Source organism: Poromitra crassiceps (genome assembly GCF_964638095.1).
Source record: "Poromitra crassiceps genome assembly, chromosome: 7".
Taxonomy (NCBI): Eukaryota; Metazoa; Chordata; class Actinopteri; order Beryciformes; family Melamphaidae; genus Poromitra; species Poromitra crassiceps.
In genome coordinates, this window is record NC_139628.1 from 26,886,748 (window position 1) to 26,907,344 (window position 20,597).

At 43.2% G+C, this 20,597-nt stretch overlaps 1 protein-coding gene and 1 long non-coding RNA gene across 2 annotated transcripts in view; both read left to right on the top strand.

Annotated features, from left to right (window-relative positions):
* Positions 1 to 4,410, top strand: part of LOC310779503 (uncharacterized protein) — a gene marked incomplete at its 5' end in the record, with an annotated part of 4,704 nt that extends 294 nt beyond the window's left edge. Inside the window, 5 exons of the mRNA XM_083640034.1 lie at positions 6 to 37; positions 369 to 885; positions 1,483 to 1,598; positions 3,899 to 4,015; positions 4,392 to 4,410. Coding sequence (XP_083496160.1) covers positions 6 to 37; positions 369 to 885; positions 1,483 to 1,492 — 559 coding nt within the window. The 3' untranslated portion in view covers positions 1,493 to 1,598; positions 3,899 to 4,015; positions 4,392 to 4,410. The remainder of the gene's footprint in view (positions 1 to 5; positions 38 to 368; positions 886 to 1,482; positions 1,599 to 3,898; positions 4,016 to 4,391) is intronic.
* Positions 4,411 to 4,477: 67 nt separating this feature from the next.
* On the top strand, positions 4,478 to 9,207 carry LOC310779263. The gene is made up of 4 exons (XR_014552826.1): positions 4,478 to 4,875; positions 5,668 to 5,782; positions 8,547 to 8,667; positions 8,767 to 9,207. It is a non-coding gene; the product is annotated as an uncharacterized lncRNA (long non-coding RNA).
* The last annotated feature ends 11,390 nt before the right edge of the window (positions 9,208 to 20,597 follow it).

The following is a 20,597-nucleotide window of genomic DNA, read 5'->3' on the forward strand; positions in this document are numbered from 1 at the left end:
AGAAGCCAACCCAAGAAGAGAACCAGACAGACCCCTGGTAACACACACACACACACGCACGCACGCACGCACGCACGGCACACACACAGATGGGAAGGATACAATCAAGGAATATTCTTCTTACAGTGATTCATCACCTCGTTCATCATCCAGTTTCTCTAAAATCCAGAGGCTCCTGATATAAAGTGTTATCATTTTGTCAACCATGGACTTAAATTACATAACTGTGCATTAAAAGCTAGTAGTTTGATTGACTTTTGTGTTAATCATTTTGTGAGAGTTGGTTTGATTTTTCCAGACTCATCATCACTTGTATTATATTATTTTACAAATTCTCGCTCAAACCGCTCCTCTCCGTCTTTCTGCAGTGAGAAAATCTACCAGAGGAAAACAAGAGAGCACCAAAGTCGAGGAAGAGAAGGAGCCCCCAGCTGCTGACGTAGCCCCTCCCACTTTACTCGACGCCGCCTCCTCGTTGGTCACAGACCCGCCGGTGTCGTCGAGCGACAGCCAGCCGGAGCTCCAGGAGAGAGAGGCTGAGGCGGGAGCGAGCCAGCCCAGCCTCGGGGCCATCCTCTGCCGGGCAGGAGCCGCAGCCTCGACCCCCGGGAGAACCAGCAGGGACGAGGAGGGAGGTGTGGAGACGGGAGAGGAGGAGAAGGAAGGACAGACCAGGGAGATGGTGACTCTGGATGAGGTCGGGGAGGACGAGCCGGGAGAGGAGGAGCAAGGAGGAGTGCTGAGGGACAGAGGGATCACAGAGGAAGAGCTGCAGGAGTTGGTCACTCTGGACGAGATCGGAGACGAAGAGGAGGAGGAGAGCATGCCCGGGGCCCCCGCCCACCCCACCAGGAGAACGAATCGGGAGACTCCTTCAACCCAGAGGTGAGCTGAAAGTTTGATTAAGTGAAACCTTTAATTTTCTTCTTCTGATGGGGTTATTTCAGTCGGGTTTTGGTGTATTTTGTATGTACTATTTTCCTTAAAAACTGCCCATCTTTCATTCAAACCAAATTTCTCTTTAACTAGACCTATGTTCTCTAACTGTATTATCTTGTACACCATTATCCCACACGTTAGATGAGCATACACACACACACACACACATTGAATGAATGAAAAATTTGTATTTCCAACATTTAAAAAAAGGAAATATACATGTATATGCACATATATACACACATATTAAACACACACACACACACACACACACACAAAACAAAACAAACAAAAAAACTAACAACATTGTAATTATCTTGTCCGAAAAGGAGTAGGAGGAAGCAGATGCTTATCTAGTCCTACCCCCTACATTACATTACATTGGTACACTTCTTCAAAGCAACAACTGAAGGTCTGAGTTCGTTTCTGAGTGGTTTTATCAGGAATGGTTTTTTTCTGGTTTGAAACCCCAAAACATTGACACCTAACACCACCCTCTCTCTCTCTCTCTCTCTCTCTCTCTCTCTCTCTCTCTCTCTCTAGACTCTTGTGACAGTAGTTGAAGCAAGTGGTGAGGAGCTAGAGAAGAATGGAGGAAGAAGAGCAGGCTGAGAAAACCTCCACCGCTGCTAAACAGAAACGCAGCGAGGACGACACAGGTGTGTTTTGTTATTGTTGTTTTCTCTCTTTTTCAAACACTGTCCTTTTCACATTCACACACCCACATTCATACCTGGAAGCTGACCAGTACAACCAGTCTGATCTGCTGGCTACTGAGCCGCTCCACTGGAGCAGTTGGGGTTAGGGGTCTTGCTCAAGGGGCACCTTAGTGGTGGTAATGAGGGGGAGGGGCAAGCACTGCTTTTTCGCTTTCCCCACCCAGATCGATCCTGCCAGTCCCGGGGATTGAACCGACGACCTTCCGGTCACAAGCTCCCTTCTCGAAGAGAGCTTGGCTACCACTGCCCACTGTGGTTTGGTGTATTCTACCTCAAGTCTTTCCCCATCCTTGACTTGTTTTAACCGTTATTTATGAGACAACGCTTGTCCCGCCATTGACGTAATTCCAGGTCAATCCGTGTTTTCACTGTCATTGATAGATGGCTCTCTTACTCACCTTATGAAATGCTCCAGCACTTCCAGAGTTACACCAGATTGATGATACACGGTGATGGTCCGCCGACACCAGGCAGGCCGAGGAAAAGCAACAATCTCCCATCAGAAAAAGCTCCAACTCGCTGCTCAAAAGCGCTGGCACCGGCAGCTTTGACCCGAGCCGACGCGCTGATAACACCAGGCGCTGGCAAACGTACACAACAAGGTCAAGTCACTTCTCCTCTCTGGTGGTTTGGTAATCCACTTCCTGAGCTCTCACACCGTGTACATTTCAGCTGGTAGATCAGTCCCAGACCTCCAGACCAGGAGGAGACAGTCGCCCCCCCAGGCAAGACGAGAGTGTGACCCCGCCTCCCCTCTCCTGAGAGCGCGGGGTGAATCTGCCCTCACGCACCGGTGTTACAGTGAAAGCTGTGACCAGAGACATGTTTGGCCGGAAAGGGAAACCAAATCATACAGTGTGGGTTGCATCGTTGAGTGTAACACCGGCCAGTATCCTCCATCAGAGACGTGTGATTCGCTTCAGGACCCGTGAACACGACTTACAATCAAAAATGCATTTTTCTCCGCTTTTTGGGGACAGACGGACGTTTTCGATGAACACTACCTACATTCAAGTGTCAATAGAGAGCCGCAGGGATGACGTATTTTTGTAGTCAGAACGCGGAAGTCCCGGACTTCCTGGTTCTTCACTGTTTCTGTCTATGGGATTTTTGAATGGGTTTTTGCCGCGATGCTTCTAATAATCTCTCTGGGCAACGCTGGCTTAATCAAATGCGAACCAGAGTTCAGTCGGATAATCTTCACACATGAGGACCACTTTCATGAGTTTTGTAGCGTAAATGCGAGCCCTAGAAGTAAAAAGCTCGAGCTAAGCTAATCCAGAACTACACACTGTCGCATAGGCTTCCACGTCACGTCAGCACTCAACCTGGACTGTTGTTGATGCTGTGCACTGATTACCCCGGGCTGAACGGGGCTGAACCAGGTGAGGGAAAGAGAATTTCCGTGTTCGTCGTTTGAAGTGGTGACGTTATTGACGTATATATCCACATCGACTCAGCAGTGTAGTCTCATTTAGCCGTTTGCTAGCTAGCCGCCCGTTTAACGGCATGTAAAAGCTTCAAAACTCATAAAAGGGGTCCTTGTGTGTGAAGATGATATTACTAAACACTGGTTCGCGTTTGATTAAGCCAGCGTTGCCCAGAGAGATTATTAGAAGCATCGCGCCGAAAAACCCATTCAAAACTCCCATAGGCGAAAACAGTGAAGAAGTTAGCATCGATGATTTCCGGACTCATTCCTGCGGCTCTCTATAACTAAAGAACGGATGAAGGTAGAATCAAACTTTTTCTACGGAAATAGAGGCTCTCTTCTTTCTTTTGGGATCTTTAGTGTTTACATCGTCATAGAAGAAAATGTTGTCTGGGTCTTGGAAGGATAGTGACGATTGTTAATCTTAAGAAACACAACGTTTATATCTTCTGCAGTTTATTCAGTGTCACAACAACAACAACACACCCGGCACCGCCACTTTCACACACACAGAGTGAAGCGCACGCGTCACCTAGTCAAGGTGGAACCACTTTTACCGTAAGGAACAGAGTAGATGGGAAGTACAAGTTAACAAGGATGATCAAAAACCCTGTCGGTGGCTGGCGACTTTTCCTTTGAAACCTCTGGCGGGGATTGAGTTAATTTCTTTCAGCAATAGTTTTGCAATATTGGATATACTGAGTTAGATATTCTATTGCACCAAGTCTGAGACGCAGGGAAATGGTTGAATTTGTGTTTGTGACTGACACTGTTTCTTCTTCTTCTGCCTCTCTCTCTCTCTCTCTAGAGGAGAGGATGAACTTTGTGACGGTCGACGAGGTCGGAGAAGAAGAGGAGGAGGAAAAGCAGGTGGTGACACCCAGGACCAGAAGCCAACCCAAGAAGAGAACCAGACAGACCCCTGGTAACACGCACACACACACACACACACACACACACACACACACACACACACACACACACACACACACACACACACACACACAGGGAAGGATACAATCAATTCATATTCTTCTTACAGTTGAAGTTCATCATCCAGCTTCTTTAAAATCCAGAGGCTCCTCATATAAAGTGTTATAATTTTGTCAACCAAGCATTTAAATTACGTAACGGTCCATTAAAAAGCTTCATAGGTTGATTTAATTGTGTGTTGTTAATAATTTTGTGAGAGTTGGTTTGACTTTTTCCAGACTCATCATCACTTATATTAAATAATTTTACAGATTAATTTTGTCATTATTTTGACAACTCAAAACGCCTCGTTCTCCGTGTTTCTTCAGTGAGAAAATCTACCAGAGGAAAACAAGAGAGCACAAAGTGGAGAAAGAGGAAGAGAGGGAGATGCGCGCCGCTGACGTAGCCCTCCCCCGGTGTCGTCGAGCGACAGCCAGCCAGAGCTCCAGGAGAGAGAGGCTGAGGCGGGAGCGAACCAGCCCAGCCTCGGGGCCTCCTCTGCCGGGCAGGAGCCGGAGCCTCGACCCCCGGAGAACCAGCAGGGAGAGGAGGGAGGTGTGGAGACGGGAGAGGAGGAGAAGGAAGGACAGACCAGGGAGATGGTGACTCTGGATGAGGTCGGGGAGGACGAGCCAGTAGAGAGAGGAGCAAGGAGGAGCGCTGAGGGACAGAGGGATCACAGAGGGAGAGCTACAGGAGTTGGTCACTCTGGACGAGATCGGAGAAGAGGAGGAGAGGGCGGATTTGAGCATGCCGGGGCCCCGCCCACCTGGCCAGGAGAACAAATCAGGAGACTCCTTCAACCCACAGGTGAGGTGAAAGTTTGATGAAGTGAAACTTGAATGTTCTTCTGATGGGGTTATTTTTCAGTCGTCGTTTGTGTATTTTGTATCTTTTCCTCAAAACTGCCGCTCTTTCATTCTAAACATAGTTCTTTAGCTAGGCCCATCTTCTCTAAATGTCTTTTCTTGCAGGGGCGTTTCTACGGGTGGGCCTGGGTAGGCACAGGCCCAACCACTTCTTGCCCTGGCCCACCACCAAAAAAAAAATTAATTAATTAATTGGTTGTTTTCTAGAGGCAAACTGCTTGCTGCTGCCTTGCTAGCTAATGGTTTTGTAGCTTAAAAACGCAGGGCACATCATCTCCAGAGTCTAATGCATGACGGCTTCATGACATCTAGGAATTTTGCACGCTTCCCGCGTAAAATTTCGTCACGCAATTGCCCCACCAATTTTCTCCAGACCCACCCAATTTTCTCCAGGCCCACCCATAATTGAATTTCTGCCTACGCCCCTGTTTTCTTGTACACCATCATCACACATTGGATGATCATACACACACACACACACACACACACACACACACACACACACACACACACACACACACACACACACATTACATCAGTACACTTCATGTAAGCAACAACTGAAGGTCAGCATTCAACAGGATGTTGATATCAGATTGTTTTTTTCAGAAATGTTTGTTTCGAACCACTGGAGAACCTGCAGTTCCCCTGCCATTTCTGACACAATTTTCTGTTTTGAAACCCTAAAAATATTGATACTAAACCCCCCCCCCATCTCTCTCTCTCTCTCTAGGCTCTTGTGACAGTAGATGAAGCAGGTGTTGAGGAGGAAGAGAAGATGGAGGAAAAAGAGCAGACTGAGAAAACCTCCAACGCTGCTAAACGGAAACACAGCGAGGACGACACGGGTGTGTTTTTTTTCTACCTTTTTTAATCAATGCGCTTCTACACTTGGGATTATTGCTGCCTTCAAATGGGGTCGTGTTTATGACGAGTCCATATGAACTAGGGGTGCTCCTGAAAGGATCGCGATTCTTAAAACGATTCCTGGATCGATTCCAAATTCACAAGAATCGATTCTTCAATGTCTAATTTTTAATGCTGTGGATGTCTTTTTGAGCTGCATGTGAAGGCTAGCACTGTGCCGCGGAACCAATGGTGTCCATTGAAAAAAAGCACGTGATCTACTCATCATGGGAAGAGCGGAAGGGCTCTTTGCTCAGACCATGGATGTATTAAAAGAACTGGATAGGGGACGAGCCACGCCCACCCATGCATTCGGACGGAGGTTGCTCACTAGGCGCATGAAGGGGGCTTTTTCTTCCTGGTTTTACTTCCTGACCATGCGGCCCAAGGCGAAGTGCACATGTGTGCCATGACGTGTTCCCTGACGTCTCCCACCCCTCCCACCCATGGATTGTATTACAAGAAGAAAATACCCCCGTATACGGCTCTTAGTGGCTTCTGAAGAAAAAAATGCCCCATAAAAAGATTAGTTGATAATTAAAAGAGTCGTTTTATACTTTGAGTGACACCCGGAAAAAAATTCCCCTGGGTTTAACAGCTGCCGGTTCCCCATGCAAGTGGATGGGAATTTTCCTTTCTGGGCTGCATGGCGTCACGTGACTTGCAATACAGAGCTTCGCCACCATGTTCAAATGGCTTCACAGCCCAGCGCTATAGACCCTTCTCACGGGGGCCATTTTGTGTCGAGAAGCCAGGGTAAACACAGGTGCATAGCAAAACACTAATGAGGGTTTCCAACTTCCATGATTGGAATTTGGAAACCCTCATTAGTGTTTTGCTTGCACCTGTGTTTACCCTGGCTTCTCGACACAAAATGGCCCCCGTGAGAAGGGTCTATTCCTGGGGGCTTGGCTCAGACGGGCTGGCTTGTTCTAGGCTCGCCACAAGCTCACAGCCACAAGCCAACCTAGCTGGCTGTTATGAAGAGTCACATAAACAGATGGAATTCAAATGTGTCAGACGATGGTTTTGTACACGGGAGACAGAGCTACAGTTGCAGCAGACAATAGTGCTAGCTAGCGTTAGCTGGCTGGCATGAATAAGATCGCTAGTTAGCATTTTACTGTCGATGGCTAGCGGTAGCGATGTTAGCATTAACGTCAACGTTACAGCGTATATATATATATATGACAGTCGTGAAAGCGGCTACCCGCTCGCTCAATCTTCAAAAGTCCGTTGACTATCTGGCTATCGTTATGCATGGTAGACCATTTATAAGTTAGCAGCTATCTGAATATGCGGCTATGGTTTTAACTATCGGTGCTTCCTTTATCAGACTACGGTAATAGAGCAACGTTAGCTGCTGAACAACACCCAGTGTGTCTAACGTTTAGTAGTCTTTGGTCAGTGATTTTCACTGGATGCACGCAGGGCACTTTTGTCTAACCTGATGCAGGTGTTTATTCAGACTGTCTATCCACTGTCATCAACCTGCCTTACGATGTTAAGCTGAGGGATATGTCCACCACATCTATATGATAATATAATAAAATAAACTATTTGTATAGCACCTTTCTTAACAAGGTTACAAAGTGTTTGTACAATAGAATAAGCACACCAACGCCCTTAATGTATAATAAGGCAAAACAATTATAAACAAGCAGAAGAATTAAAAAGAAAAGAGATGAGAGAAGTCCTTTATCTTCCTTCTCACCTCTCTGGCTCTCCTGTGGGTAAAGCATGGCACTAATAATGCCAGTGTGCCACCACCTCTTGGACATAAGATGTGTAGTTATACTCGGGTTAGTGTCCCCCCCCCCCCCCCCCCCCAAGTCTACAAATCTTTTGTAAATCTACAAAATCTATCTATCAGATAGACAAATCTTTTTGTCTATCTGACAAACATAAGGGGGAATTCCCACCTAGTTTGCAAAATGAATTTTAGGCAAGTTCAGCATTAATACATTTGACCTTTTTGTCTTAGATTTGCCTTTGTGTGTTATTGCAATAATAATTGAGAATCGATTCTAGATTCTGGAATCAAGACTCGTTGGAATCGAGAATCGATTCTGGAATCGGATCGTGACCCTAGGAATCGGAATCGGATCGGTATCGTGGCTTACCCGGATCGGAGCACCCCTAATATGAACGCTTCGAGTTCACGACTTGTCTTGTGACCTTTTCAGAAAATGGGCCATGGACGTGGATGGAAATATATTGTATAATATATTGTAATTTAGCGGTATAGAGCTTTTCATTGTCATTTTATAATATGTCTGAGTAAAATGTTGATATTCCCAACGGTAGATATAAAAAGTAGAGCGCGCACATCCACTCAAAACAGCAGCTGCAGGACTAAGGAACAACAATCAAAAATAAAAACATAGCACAGTAGATTTGTTTCCACATTCGGTCTAACGACCTTCAGAATGAACGACCGAAACGTCAAAATAAATCTACTGTGGGAGACATCTTTAGCAGTGTGCGGACTCTACTTTTTTTATTTTTGATATTCCCAATGGGTCTCATCTTTCTTCATCTGTCTTTATGCCTTTGCATTTCTTGCAATAATGTAGTTAGCTGCTTGTTAGCTAGCGTTGGCTAAATTGTTAGCCTTGGTGGCTCGCTATTCAACTGCACTGGCTGTGTGAACGTAGCCTAAGTCTGACAGTTTCTTCTTCTTTCTCTGTTTCTCTCTCTCTCTAGAAGAGAGGATGGACTTTGTGACTGTCGACGAGGTCGGAGAAGAGGAGGAGAGGAGGAAAAGCAGGTTTGTGACCACCCAGGACCAGAAGCCAACCCAAGAAGAGAACTAGAAAGGCCCCCGGTAAAGCACACACACACACACACACACACACACACACACACACACACACACACACGTACGTACACACGTGTCCCTTACATGACTCTTCTCTCCTTCCAGAAACATCTCCAGAAGCTCCCAAACGTTCAACAAGAAGTTCTGCTCAAGGCCCCACCTCTGATTGATACTGATATTGATACTTTTTTTCTCTTGATAATGTGAAGAAAAATTGAAAGTTGACCTTGGAAAGCTTCATGACAACGTTCTTGAACCAGTGTAGACGGGCAATGTTGCCTGCAGCCTATTAGGTAAGTTTAGCTTAAGCCCCGACGCAGTATTTAGCGCAGATTTCCCATTGATGGATCCAAGGGCTCTGGTATGATCACAATCTATAATCTATTCTATTATGAAACCTATATCAAACACATGTCTGCTAATAATGCATAATCATTTTTTTTGTAATATTAGCAAGGAAAGATGGAAAGGGAGGTTTTTGCTTAGTTGTTTATAAGCTTCAAGAGGTAATTTATTCATGTCTGCAATGATCGAATGAACTGTTACTAAGAAATAATGTCAAGATTAATTTTCTGTTCCCTTAACTAGCAAAATAGGCAAATGGCACACTCACCATAGAAAGTCTGCTAAAAAGGAGATTTAAAGTGTCGTGGACTCTATTCAGTTTCAATGTAGTTATTGGAACATTTTCTCACTTTAACTCAGTAATACATATGTTTGAATTGGGTAATTCTTTGAGTTGTTTTATGGGGTTTTCATAGCCTGATATTCAGACTGCATCGACAATTCATAAACTCATTTCCTCTTCGTCAAGAAGAGCCCAAATCCACAACTGTGGATTCATTGAGATAGCTTTGTGTGTTCTCTGTCCTAACCACATCAAGACACTGTAGTTATGCGTGACTATCCTGATGGATTGACCTAATCCTCATTCAGTGCATTCAGTTGTCACACTGTTCTTTTGGGGGTGCCAACAAGTGCCATTTCTTTAACGAGGGAGCCAATGTGATGATGTGTCTCTGCTGTACATTTTGCTCAGTTCTGTTCTTTAAAACAGAATATTACCCGGTAATAAAAAACTTGTGTGTCTGACCTGATCTGTAATTAAAGTAAGATTAATCCATTTTACATTTGAGTTTTATTAACTCTCTCTGTTGGCATCTGGATCATGGATTAATTAAAAATGTTGAGATATTTTGACACATTTCTTACTCCTACTAGGCCGTTTGACCGATCTCCAGCAACATCACTATGTAGCATCTATGGACCACAAGTTGTATTTTTGTCTTTTTTTTTTATCTCCTTTAGTTTTGAAGATACTATAGAATACTATACTATAGAATAGTTGGGCAGCTTAGCAACAGGGGTTCAAGCCTTTTCTGAACGGTGCTGAAGTCGCAAAAAAGTGTCTGTGGTCCTCAGGACATGGTCCAAATGTATCCCTTTATTTATTAGCACACATTAAATACAGAACCGAATTTAAAAAAAATGCAAACAAGAAAATAATGTGCAGGTAGAGACGGGCGAAAAAGACAATTATGCGCACATCCCAAAAACTTACAGGCGCTAGACAAAAGGTAACTATAACAAAAAGATAAAGTCCGCACACTGAGGCTCCATCAATGGTTTTTGACAAAAAACATTTTTTCTTGGATCTTTGACGAAGGTCCTGTGAAGATCAAAATGTTGCCTCAGTGTGCCGTCTTTATCGTGTTGCAGGTAGAGACAGGCAGCACAGACATTCCTTTTATCTTTATCTTTATTGTTTATTGAAGCAGGGACAGTACACAATAAATATATTGCACCAGAGATAGCTAAAAGCTAATTTGCATCTGTAGTACCTCGGCGCACAGAGTCCTGTGCGCACACAGTACAGACCAGATAATGGATGTGGACATTTCGTGTTAGGCCACCCACATTTTTGGGGTTTGCACGCCCCCTTTTAGTCGAAACCCACAAAATTCAGTACTCATGGTCATTTGATGATATCTCTGAACATTTTCATGATTGGATAATCGGACATGAAGTTATGACAACTTAGGAGATTTCAAAAATCCTAAAAGACAACTTGTAGAGCTTGATCTGTAGAGCATTGCAAACAGAATCCGTTTTTTGAAAAGATAATTATGTCCTTGTGTGCATATGAAACTCCCATCTTACCGGCTTTAGTCAGCCTGTGTGGGCTGTTCCGCTGATAGTTGTAGTGTTGTAGAACTACAAGACTACAGACTTGTAGTTGTAGCAAGCAGAACTCTGGATCCGTAGACTTGTGAGAAAGTATATCGTTTGCTGGCATACATTAGAATGTGGGCCTGGAATGACTCGAGATCAGCAGTAGATATATGAGGACCATGAGATGGGAAAAGTACTTACACACTTTCTTTACATAAGGTGCAGGTAAAAAAGAAATCTGAATTTACATTTTAATAATAATAATGATTGGATTTATATAGCGCTTTTCTAGACACCCAAAGCGCTTCACAGGAATCATTATTCATTCACACCATTCGTACCAGTGGTGGTAGGCTACGGGTGATGTAGCCACAGCTGCCCTGGGGAAGACTGACGGAAGCGTGGCAGCCATTTCGCGCCTACGGCCCCTCCGATTTTGGGCTCATGCAGTGAAAATACAAAGATCCCCCCACCCCACAGGCCCCCAGGGTATACATATGGAGCAAAAGGTGGCATTTTATAAATGCGTGTGACAACACGAGTGACATCACAAGAGGATAATGTTCTGCTGGGCCTGACACAGGGATGCAAAGTTATGGGGAGTGAAAAAAAAGGAGACCGATACATGCGAGAAGCGTACATTTTCAGTTGAGTGACATTTCTGTCATTACTCGTGACAGACACTGCCACAGACACCACTTAACCAATTTTAACAATTGCTCGAGTAACATCACTGATGACATCACATACGAGCAATTGTGTGACATCACTTCCATTTGAGTGACATCACTTAACGCACACCCTCTTCCTCGTCGCCTCGATCCAGACCCAAATCTCGGGGAGTAACACACAAGTGACTGACTACATAGGCTACACATCGTGTTCCTACAGTCTTTTTTTTATTATGATTAATATTTTATTTGCTTTTCCATGACAGTGACACTCATGATTACATCAATGTGGGAGAAATGTAAGTGACATTAAAACATAAAACAGACCGCACATACAGTATCCACCAAGACAAAAACAGAAATGGTGCCTAATTGTAGGTTATGTTACATTACAGTTACAGGCTACAGTGAATAGCAGTCACAATATTTGGTACAATGATCGCACGACTGAATACAATGCAGTCCTCAGCCACTCAAATCATGATATTGCTACCATCGATAGCCATCCACTCTGTTAAAAGGAGTCTATTTTATTTTGCTCCTTGGTCTTGGAATGATCTGCAGACCCGTCTCAAAGTGGTCTCCATTTCATTGTCCAGTTTTAAACAAAAACTGTCAGAGGTCCTTACCTCAAGCTGCTCTGCAGCAATGTATAGGCTATATTTCCCCTTTGGATGTCTTCTGCAACCCTTACATTTTGCAGTAGACTGTACTCTTTGCTCCATTTGTATTGTGTTAATTGTATTGTTTTTTACATGCAACTTTGCTGCCTTCTTGCCCAGGTCACAATTGTAAAAGAGATTTTGTATCTCAATAGTTTTTATTATGTTAAATAAAGGTTAAATACGATAATTTAGCTCTTGGGCCCCCCCCTGTGGCTGCCATGTTATTTTAAAAATTCCGTCAGAATTCTAAATCAAGTTAGGAGTGTTTTGAGTCGACTGTCCATACACCGATTTGTCTTGATTACTCTGTTTTTAACAGTCCCAGACGAACATGCTTTCTTCGATGTTTTGCTGAGCCCTCCTCACTCCAAGCACCTAATTTCTACCTTTGTATGTTTGTTTGACAACTGCATCATGGTCTCTACTGAGAGGATTAGAGAAGCATGGCAGGGGGTACTTGGCATTGAGTTATAGTAGACATCAGCTGATCATATATATTTATATATATATATATATTTATATATATATTATTTATATATATATATTTGAGGTAAGCCACTGCGGATTTAACATGTCAGGAGGATTATTCCCATCCTTTTAGTCAACAGCCCTTCAGCAGCATTTTACATGTTCACTGAAAATCAGAATTCCTCTTGGAAAAGTAAAATGTTCAGTTTATGGAAAACTTCTGTGTCTCCTTGCTCTCCAGGGTACGCCTCAGGGAATTCAAATCTGCAGAAGATGAAAGGGTCTAGCTTGTAAATCATCAAGGCTAATGTAAAGGCTTTCTCAGGTGCCACATCATAGATGGCTTAGTCCTTCTTTTGTGGTCTATTCAGTTTCACCCCAGGTTCCCCATCACAAGAACCTGGTTATTGAATGACCAGCTGCTTCAGGTATGGTGTGAATTAAAGTCTTATGTAATACATTTGGAGTGGATTCAATGAATGCCAATAACATAACCAATAAAAATGTTTTTAACCCTAAAAAAAGAAAACAAAAGTGCAATCTTGGGAAAACACACATCAGTCCATCAGTAGTCTCGCTGGCCAGCCTCCTCTCCCTTCCGTCCGAGGAGTCTGCCGCCGCACGTCTCCATAACTGGGATAACCCCTCCCCTGCTCTACTCTGCTCTCCCATTGGAGGCGTCAGTTTCAGACGCTGCCGGATTTCCGCTCCCCGCTTAAGAAGCTCCTTCATTGGCTCCGACCATGTCAATCAGAGTGGCTTCCCCTCCCTCATCCCTGTGTGTTGCTGTAAAATGCATGTTATTTTAACAAACAAACAAAAAATCAACATAAACACTGTTTCCCCCCCTTATTTATTGAGTCAGTAATACAGTAGTAGCCTACACTTTTGTACCGTTTTTAAATACCAGAAATGATTATTATAGACAAATAGACACAGCTTCTCCTTATATTGGTTTTTAGTGTGTTTACTGCATCATGGAAGCTATTGAACTAAAACAGGAATTTTCCACAAAAATATTAATATAAAATACAAGAAGCACTAAAACCGACAAACAGGTTAGAGCTACGTTACATCAATAGCTACAGAGAATACATTTGCCGTTACCGTTATGTTACATTACATGGAAGGTTATACACGGGAAGATTACTGGAACAATTTCATTACACACAACAAAATGTCACAACTTTTCATAAACGTTCAAGGATTTTAACAATTCCATGACTTTTCCAGGTTTTCCATGGCCGTGGGAACCCTGAGTTAAATGTTTCTCTCTTGAAGTCTCCTTTACAACCAAAACCTTTACCACAAACTGAACAATTAAATTGTTTATCTCCTGTGTGGACTATCATGTGTCTCTTCAAGTTTCCTTTATGACTAAAACCTTTACCACAGACTGAGCAATTAAATTGTTTATCTGCTGTGTGGAATACCATGTGTGTCTTCAAGTTTCCTTTATGACTAAAACCTTTACCACAGACTGAGCAATTAAATTGTTTATCTCCTGTGTGGACTAGCATGTGTGTCTTCAAGTAGGCTATGCTTCATTAGCAAATATTTTACCACAGACTGAGCAATTAAATTGTTTATCTCCTGTGTGGACTATCGTGTGTGTCTTCAAGGATCCTTTACGACCAAAACCTTTACATACAATACAACCAGAGAGCTTATATAACTACTTGGTATATTTATTTGAACATAAACTTTTTTTTATTTCAACATAAACATTGCCCCCCCCCCCCATATTTATTGAGTCAGTAATACAGTAGTAGCCTACACTTTTGTACTGTTTTGAAATACCAGAAATGATTATTATAGACAAATAGACACAGCTTCTCCTTATATTGGTTTTAGTGCGTTTACTGCATCATGGAAGCTATTGAACTAAAACAGGAATTGTCCACAAAAATATTAATATAAAATACAAGAAGCACTAAAATCGACAAACAAGTTAGAGCTACGTTACGTCAATAGCTACAGAGAATACATTTGCCGTTACCGTTGTTACATTACATGGAAGGTTATACACGGGAAGATTACTGGAACAATGATTATTATAGACAAATAGACACAGCTTCTCCTTATATTGGTTTTAGTGCGTTTACTGCATCATGGAAGCTATTGAACTAAAACAGGAATTGTCCACAAAAATATTAATATAAAATACAAGAAGCACTAAAATCGACAAACAAGTTAGAGCTACGTTACGTCAATAGCTACAGAGAATACATTTGCCGTTACTGTTGTTACATTACATGGAAGGTTATACACGGGAAGATTACTGGAACAATTTCATTCCACACAACAAAATGTCATAACTTTTCATCAACTTTCAAGGAGTTGAACAATTCCATGAGTTTTACAGGCCTGGAAAACAAGATTTTGAAATCCCATGACCTTTCCAGGTTTTCCATGGCCGTGGGAACCCTAAGTTAAATGTTTCTCTCTTCAAGTCTCCTTTACAACCAAAACCTTTACCACAGACTGAGCAATTAAATTGTTTACTCTCCTGTGTGGATTATCATGTGTGTCTTCAAGTTTCCTTTCTGACCAAAACTTTTACCACAGAGTGAGCAATTAAATTGTTTATCTCCTGTGTGGACTATCATGTGTCTCTTCAAGGATGCTTTACGACCAAAACTTTTACCACAGACTGAGCAATTAAATTGTTTATCTCCTGTGTGGATTATCGTGTGTCTCTTCAAGGATCCTTTACGACCAAAACTTTTACCACAGACTGAGCAATTAAATTGTTTATCTCCTGTGTGGACTATCATGTGTCTCTTCAAGTCTCCTTTATGACCAAAATCTTTACCACAGACTGAGCAATTCAATTGTTTATCTCCTGTGTGGACTACCATGTGTGTCTTCAAGTATCCTTTATGACTAAAACCTTTACCACAGACTGAGCAATTAAATAGTTTATCTCTTGTGTGGACTATCATGTGTTTCTTCAAGTATCCTTTATGACTAAAACCTTTACCACAGACTGAGCAATTCAATTGTTTATCTCCTGTGTGGACTATCGTGTGTCTCTTCAAGTGTCCTTTATGCCTAAAACCTTTACCACAGACTGAACAATTAAATTGTTTATCTCCTGTGTGGACTACCATGTGTCTCTTCAAGTGTCCTTTATGACTAAAACCTTTACTACAGACTGAGCAATTAAATTGTTTATCTCCTGTGTGGATTACCATGTGTTTCTTCAAGGATCCTTTGCGACCAAAACCTTTACCACAGACTGAACAATTAAATTGTTTATCTCCTGTGTGGACTATCATGTGTCTCTTCAAGTGTGCTTCATTAGCTAATCTTTTACCACAAACTGAGCAGCTGAAGTGTTTCTTCCTTGGAACTTCACTGTTTTTCTGTGAGCCTAAACCTGACTGAAGTTCACTCGTTTCCACCCATTCACCATCATTGTCTTCAGTCTCAGAAGAGTCTGAAGTCTTGTCATCACTAGTTGGTTGTGAATTACTAGCTAGATGTAAGCATATAAAGTTCCTGGCTGGTTCTGATACTCCACAGTCCTCTTCATCAGCTTCTGTTTTCATCTGTTCAGTTGAGCAGGTGGATACAGGCTCTGCCTCTCTGTTCTCTTCAGTTTGGCTTTGATGAAGCTGTGAGGACTGAGGTTTCTCTTCCTCCTCTTCACTCTTCACAGGGACAACAGAGAATGGGAACATGGTGATATCAGCCTCCTCCAACCGTTGAAGCTGCTCTCCCTCCCTCCTGATCCAGAGTTCCTCCTGTTCCTCTTTAATGTCTGGGGGCTCTGGTCCCTCCTGAAGCTGCTCTCCCTCCTGACTGATCCAGAGTTCCTCCTGTTCCTCTTTAATGTCTGGGGGCTCTGGGTCCTTGTGAAGCTGCTCTCCCTCCCTCCTGATCCAGAGTTCCTCCTGTTCCTCTTTAATGTCTGGGGTATCTGGTCCCTCCTGAAGCTGCTCTCCCTCCCTCCTGATCCAGAGTTCCTCCTGTTCCTCTTTAATGTCTGGGGGCTCTGGTCCCTCCCGAAGCTGCTCTCCCTCCTGACTGATCCAGAGTTCCTCCTGTTCCTCTTTAATGTCTGGGGGCTCTGGGTCCTTGTGAAGCTGCTCTCCCTCCCTCCTGATCCAGAGTTCCTCCTGTTCCTCTTTAATGTCTGGGGGCTCTGGTCCCTCCTGAAGCTGCTCTCCCTCCTGACTGATCCGGGGTTCCTCTTTAATGTGTGGGGGCTCTGGGTCCTCCTGGTCGAGACTGGGGCTCTCCTGCTGCTCAGCGGGAACTAACAGCTGCTGGAGGTCTGGAGGCAAGGCTTCTCTGTGTAACCGCACAGCGTCCAGCAGTTTATCTTCATCACCCGCAGTTAGGTGCTGCTTCACCACAGCTCTCAGCTTCTGGACTTTAGACATTTTAATTTTCAGATTTTTCACACAGTGACAGGAACTTTTCCTCCTGAACTTTACTGACAAACTTCCTTCTAAGCTCCGTTAGCTTCACAGCTAAACCATTCATCTGAGTCTAGTGAGTCTTCTCCCTCTGATCAACGGAGCCCTGGTTCCACTTCATATATTCGTGATAATATCGTCCGCACATACGAGTCTTCTGTTTGTAAATTAAACTTCTTAAAGTAGCCTATTATAAACGGGAAATAGGCTAGTATGCTACTGCTAGTGCTAACGTTACTCTTGTTGTTACAAGAACGTTTGCATGATGGCCGCTTCAACATGTCACCCAATACCCAGAATGCCTTGCGGTAAGAAATGCGAGCGGGGTCGGGAGGTGATCATGGGGGAGGGGCGCAGTGAGAACCTGGTGAGAACACAACAAAACTGCTGCCTACGCACAGTAGGAGTGTGTGTGTGTGTGTGTGTGTGTGTGTGTGTGTGTGTGTGTGTGTGTGTGTGTGTGTGTGTGTGTGTGTGTGTGTGTGTGTGTGTGTGTGTGTGTGTGTGTGTGTGTGTGTGTGTGTGTGTGTGTGTGAGTGTGAGAGAGAGAGAGAGAGAGTGAGTGACCAAATCATGTGCTGTGCGACCAACTGAAAAAGTTGTTTTTCTTTTATTGAAGAAAGACTATAAAAATGCATTACAACCTATTTGTGAGGCATATTGTCACAAAGCACTTTGCAGAAATGATTGTATAATAAATGATTGTATAATACAAATTGGGTTTTCACAAATAACTGTGATGATGCCAAAAGAAAAGAATCAGCTGTTAACTGTTTACTTATTGATGCATATTTAAACATGGCCTCCCCTGAAAAGGATAGGGGGGGGGGGGGGGGTCAAATGCTCCAGAAAAAGTCAAGAAGCCTGTAGGCCTTTGTTCAATGATGCGGTCATTTTTGTACAAGGTAAGAAAACTGATCAGATCTCTTGTAACCTTACAAATGTGCTAAGCAAGGTCCAACAGTGGTTGCAAGATACGTGCTTGCTGCTAAACACAAAAAAAACGGTATGTATGATGTTCAGCAAACGACCAGTTGGCATCACCCGGTCCAATGTGTTTCTGGGGGGGGGGAGGAACTGGAACTAGTCTCCCAGTTCAAGTACCTCGGAGTCATCTTGGACTCGAACCTATCCTTCAAGAAACACATCAAAAAAGTTAAACGGACAATTAATTTCAATCTAGTTAATTTTAGACAAATTCGACCATTCCTAACCACTGATGCAGCAAAATCGTATCTTCACTGCATGATATTCTCCCACATTGAATACTGTTTCACAAACTGGTCGTTCGCAGGTGCCACTGTCATAAAAGCCATTGAACAACTTTACCATAGAGCCATCAAGGTATTTGCTAGAAAACCATTGTCATACCACCACTGTAACATTCTGGAACAACACCGCTTTTTGACCTTTGAGAATATCAAGGTCTTAAAGAGTGCGTGTTTTTTCTACAAATGCCTTCATGGATTAGCTCCCCCGCCCATAAATGAATTCATTCACAGAAACAGAACTAGTGGACTTGGCACCAGGTCTGAAACTAGAGGCGACTGCAAGGTCCAGCGCAGACTGACCACGTTTGGTCAGAACGTCCTCTCAGTTAAAGGCAGCCAAACGTGGAACATGTCTGCCAGTCACCATAAGGGAAAGTCCCTCACTTGCCACTTTTAAGGGTTCACTGAAGGAATGGCTGAAAAGCCACCAGTCCTGTGGCCACAGGTAATAAGGTCAATTTCTGAACTTATTTTTATTTTCTTCTTTTTAATGTATACTGTTGTGTTTTTTGAGTGTATTACTGCTGCTTGTGTTTTGCTGTTTTGCACATGTATACTTGTCTTACGGGTGTAAAGCACTTTGACCACGAGTTTTGTTGTTTTATATATTCTGTTTTTATCCTACATCGCACCAAAGCATACAATGTAGGCTATTTTAATGTTATTTGACTTTCTGACCACCCGCCTCAGTGCTTATTATGAGGCCAGAATAACAGATGCTGCCCTTGGCCTTTGGGAAGGCTAACCCTTTACTTTTGGTTTTATTTATTGTGTATGATTCAACTTTTTATCTATTTCCCCATCGCTTAGCCCCATCATACAGTGCAGTACTGTAGTTAAAGGTCCCAATTCGTGCAGCTGTAACCTCTTAAAAACGTGTGTCTCTGGTCCATAAAACATGATTCTGGATTAATCTGTCGAAAATATAGCAACCCCGTTTGTTGTGACGGAGTTCTCACTTCCTCATCTCGTCGCTTCCCAAGAATGGCCTGTTTCTATATTCAGAACTAACAGTTCCCATTGGCCGCTGAGGGAGAGCCCGCCCCAGGCTCCCAGCGGCCAATCAGATTAGCGTCTGTGGACCAGCACGCTAGGTTGCGAGTTATCGTTAACTTAACGGTAGTACGCTAAAGAGGACATCTCAAAATGCCTAGACTTACCGAATGCACCTCTGCAGTTGCTGGATCACATACAGTTGGCGTCACTCCAGCTAGAAGTGTTAATTTTGTGGCTATAGACTAAATGGTGCAGGTAGCTTGTGTGAGAGAGACCCGCGCAGTATGCAGGAGGAAGCTGGTGACGTCCCAATTCCCCTCTGGGCAAACGAAGCGTTTGGGGGTGTGGCTTGGAGGCCTTCAAGCTTTGATAGTTTCCTCTGTCAATATGTGTTTGCATCATTTTATAAATAATCAATGTCATGTGTACATTAAGTCTCACTTACCAGACTTCCCATTAAACATAGTTACTTTTTCACATTCATAGATGCATACCAAGTTTTTGACATCCAGGCAGAATGTTTTGTCTTTTGGATTCGTTTAACTCAATTCAATTCAGAGTAATCTCAGAGGTCACACAGACTAATCTCAGAGGTCTCTCTCTCTCTCTCTCACACACACACACACACACACACACACACACACACACACACACACACACACACACACACACACACACACACACACACACACATCTTTCTTACAGAGATACCTTAAAGCCCCAATCAGTAAGATTTTTTGACATTTTTTACTGTAATATATCAGCTTTTTAGTCACAGGACATGGTAGATTGACTTGGAATAGGGAGACCCTCATCTTTATTTATCCCACACCGCCCTCCATTGGCCAGCACTGGGACTAAGCAGTTTGTCTGCCACGTCCCGTAGCAAGAAAAAAGAAAAAAGAAAAGCATGCGCGCATGCGCTGTACAGCGGAAGCGCTGTGTTCATGAAAACAAGGAAGTAACTCGATTCGGATTTGCTACGAAAATGATGTTTCACGGAACTATGGATTATTATTTCATCACGTGGTGAGTACCCGATGTCACAACATGTACATAGAGCTTTCTGGCGCTGTGTTTTGTTGACTTTGAACGGCGATATCATTATCGATACTAATGCACGCAGAGGGCGCAGTTTCTCCAACAGTAAAACTTGGAAACTTACTGAATGGGGCTTTAAGATAGAAATGTTTTTTTTGATTGGAGGATGGGACATCTGTCCTGCCACAGGTCTTAATAAAGACAAATATTAATCAAATTCAAGTT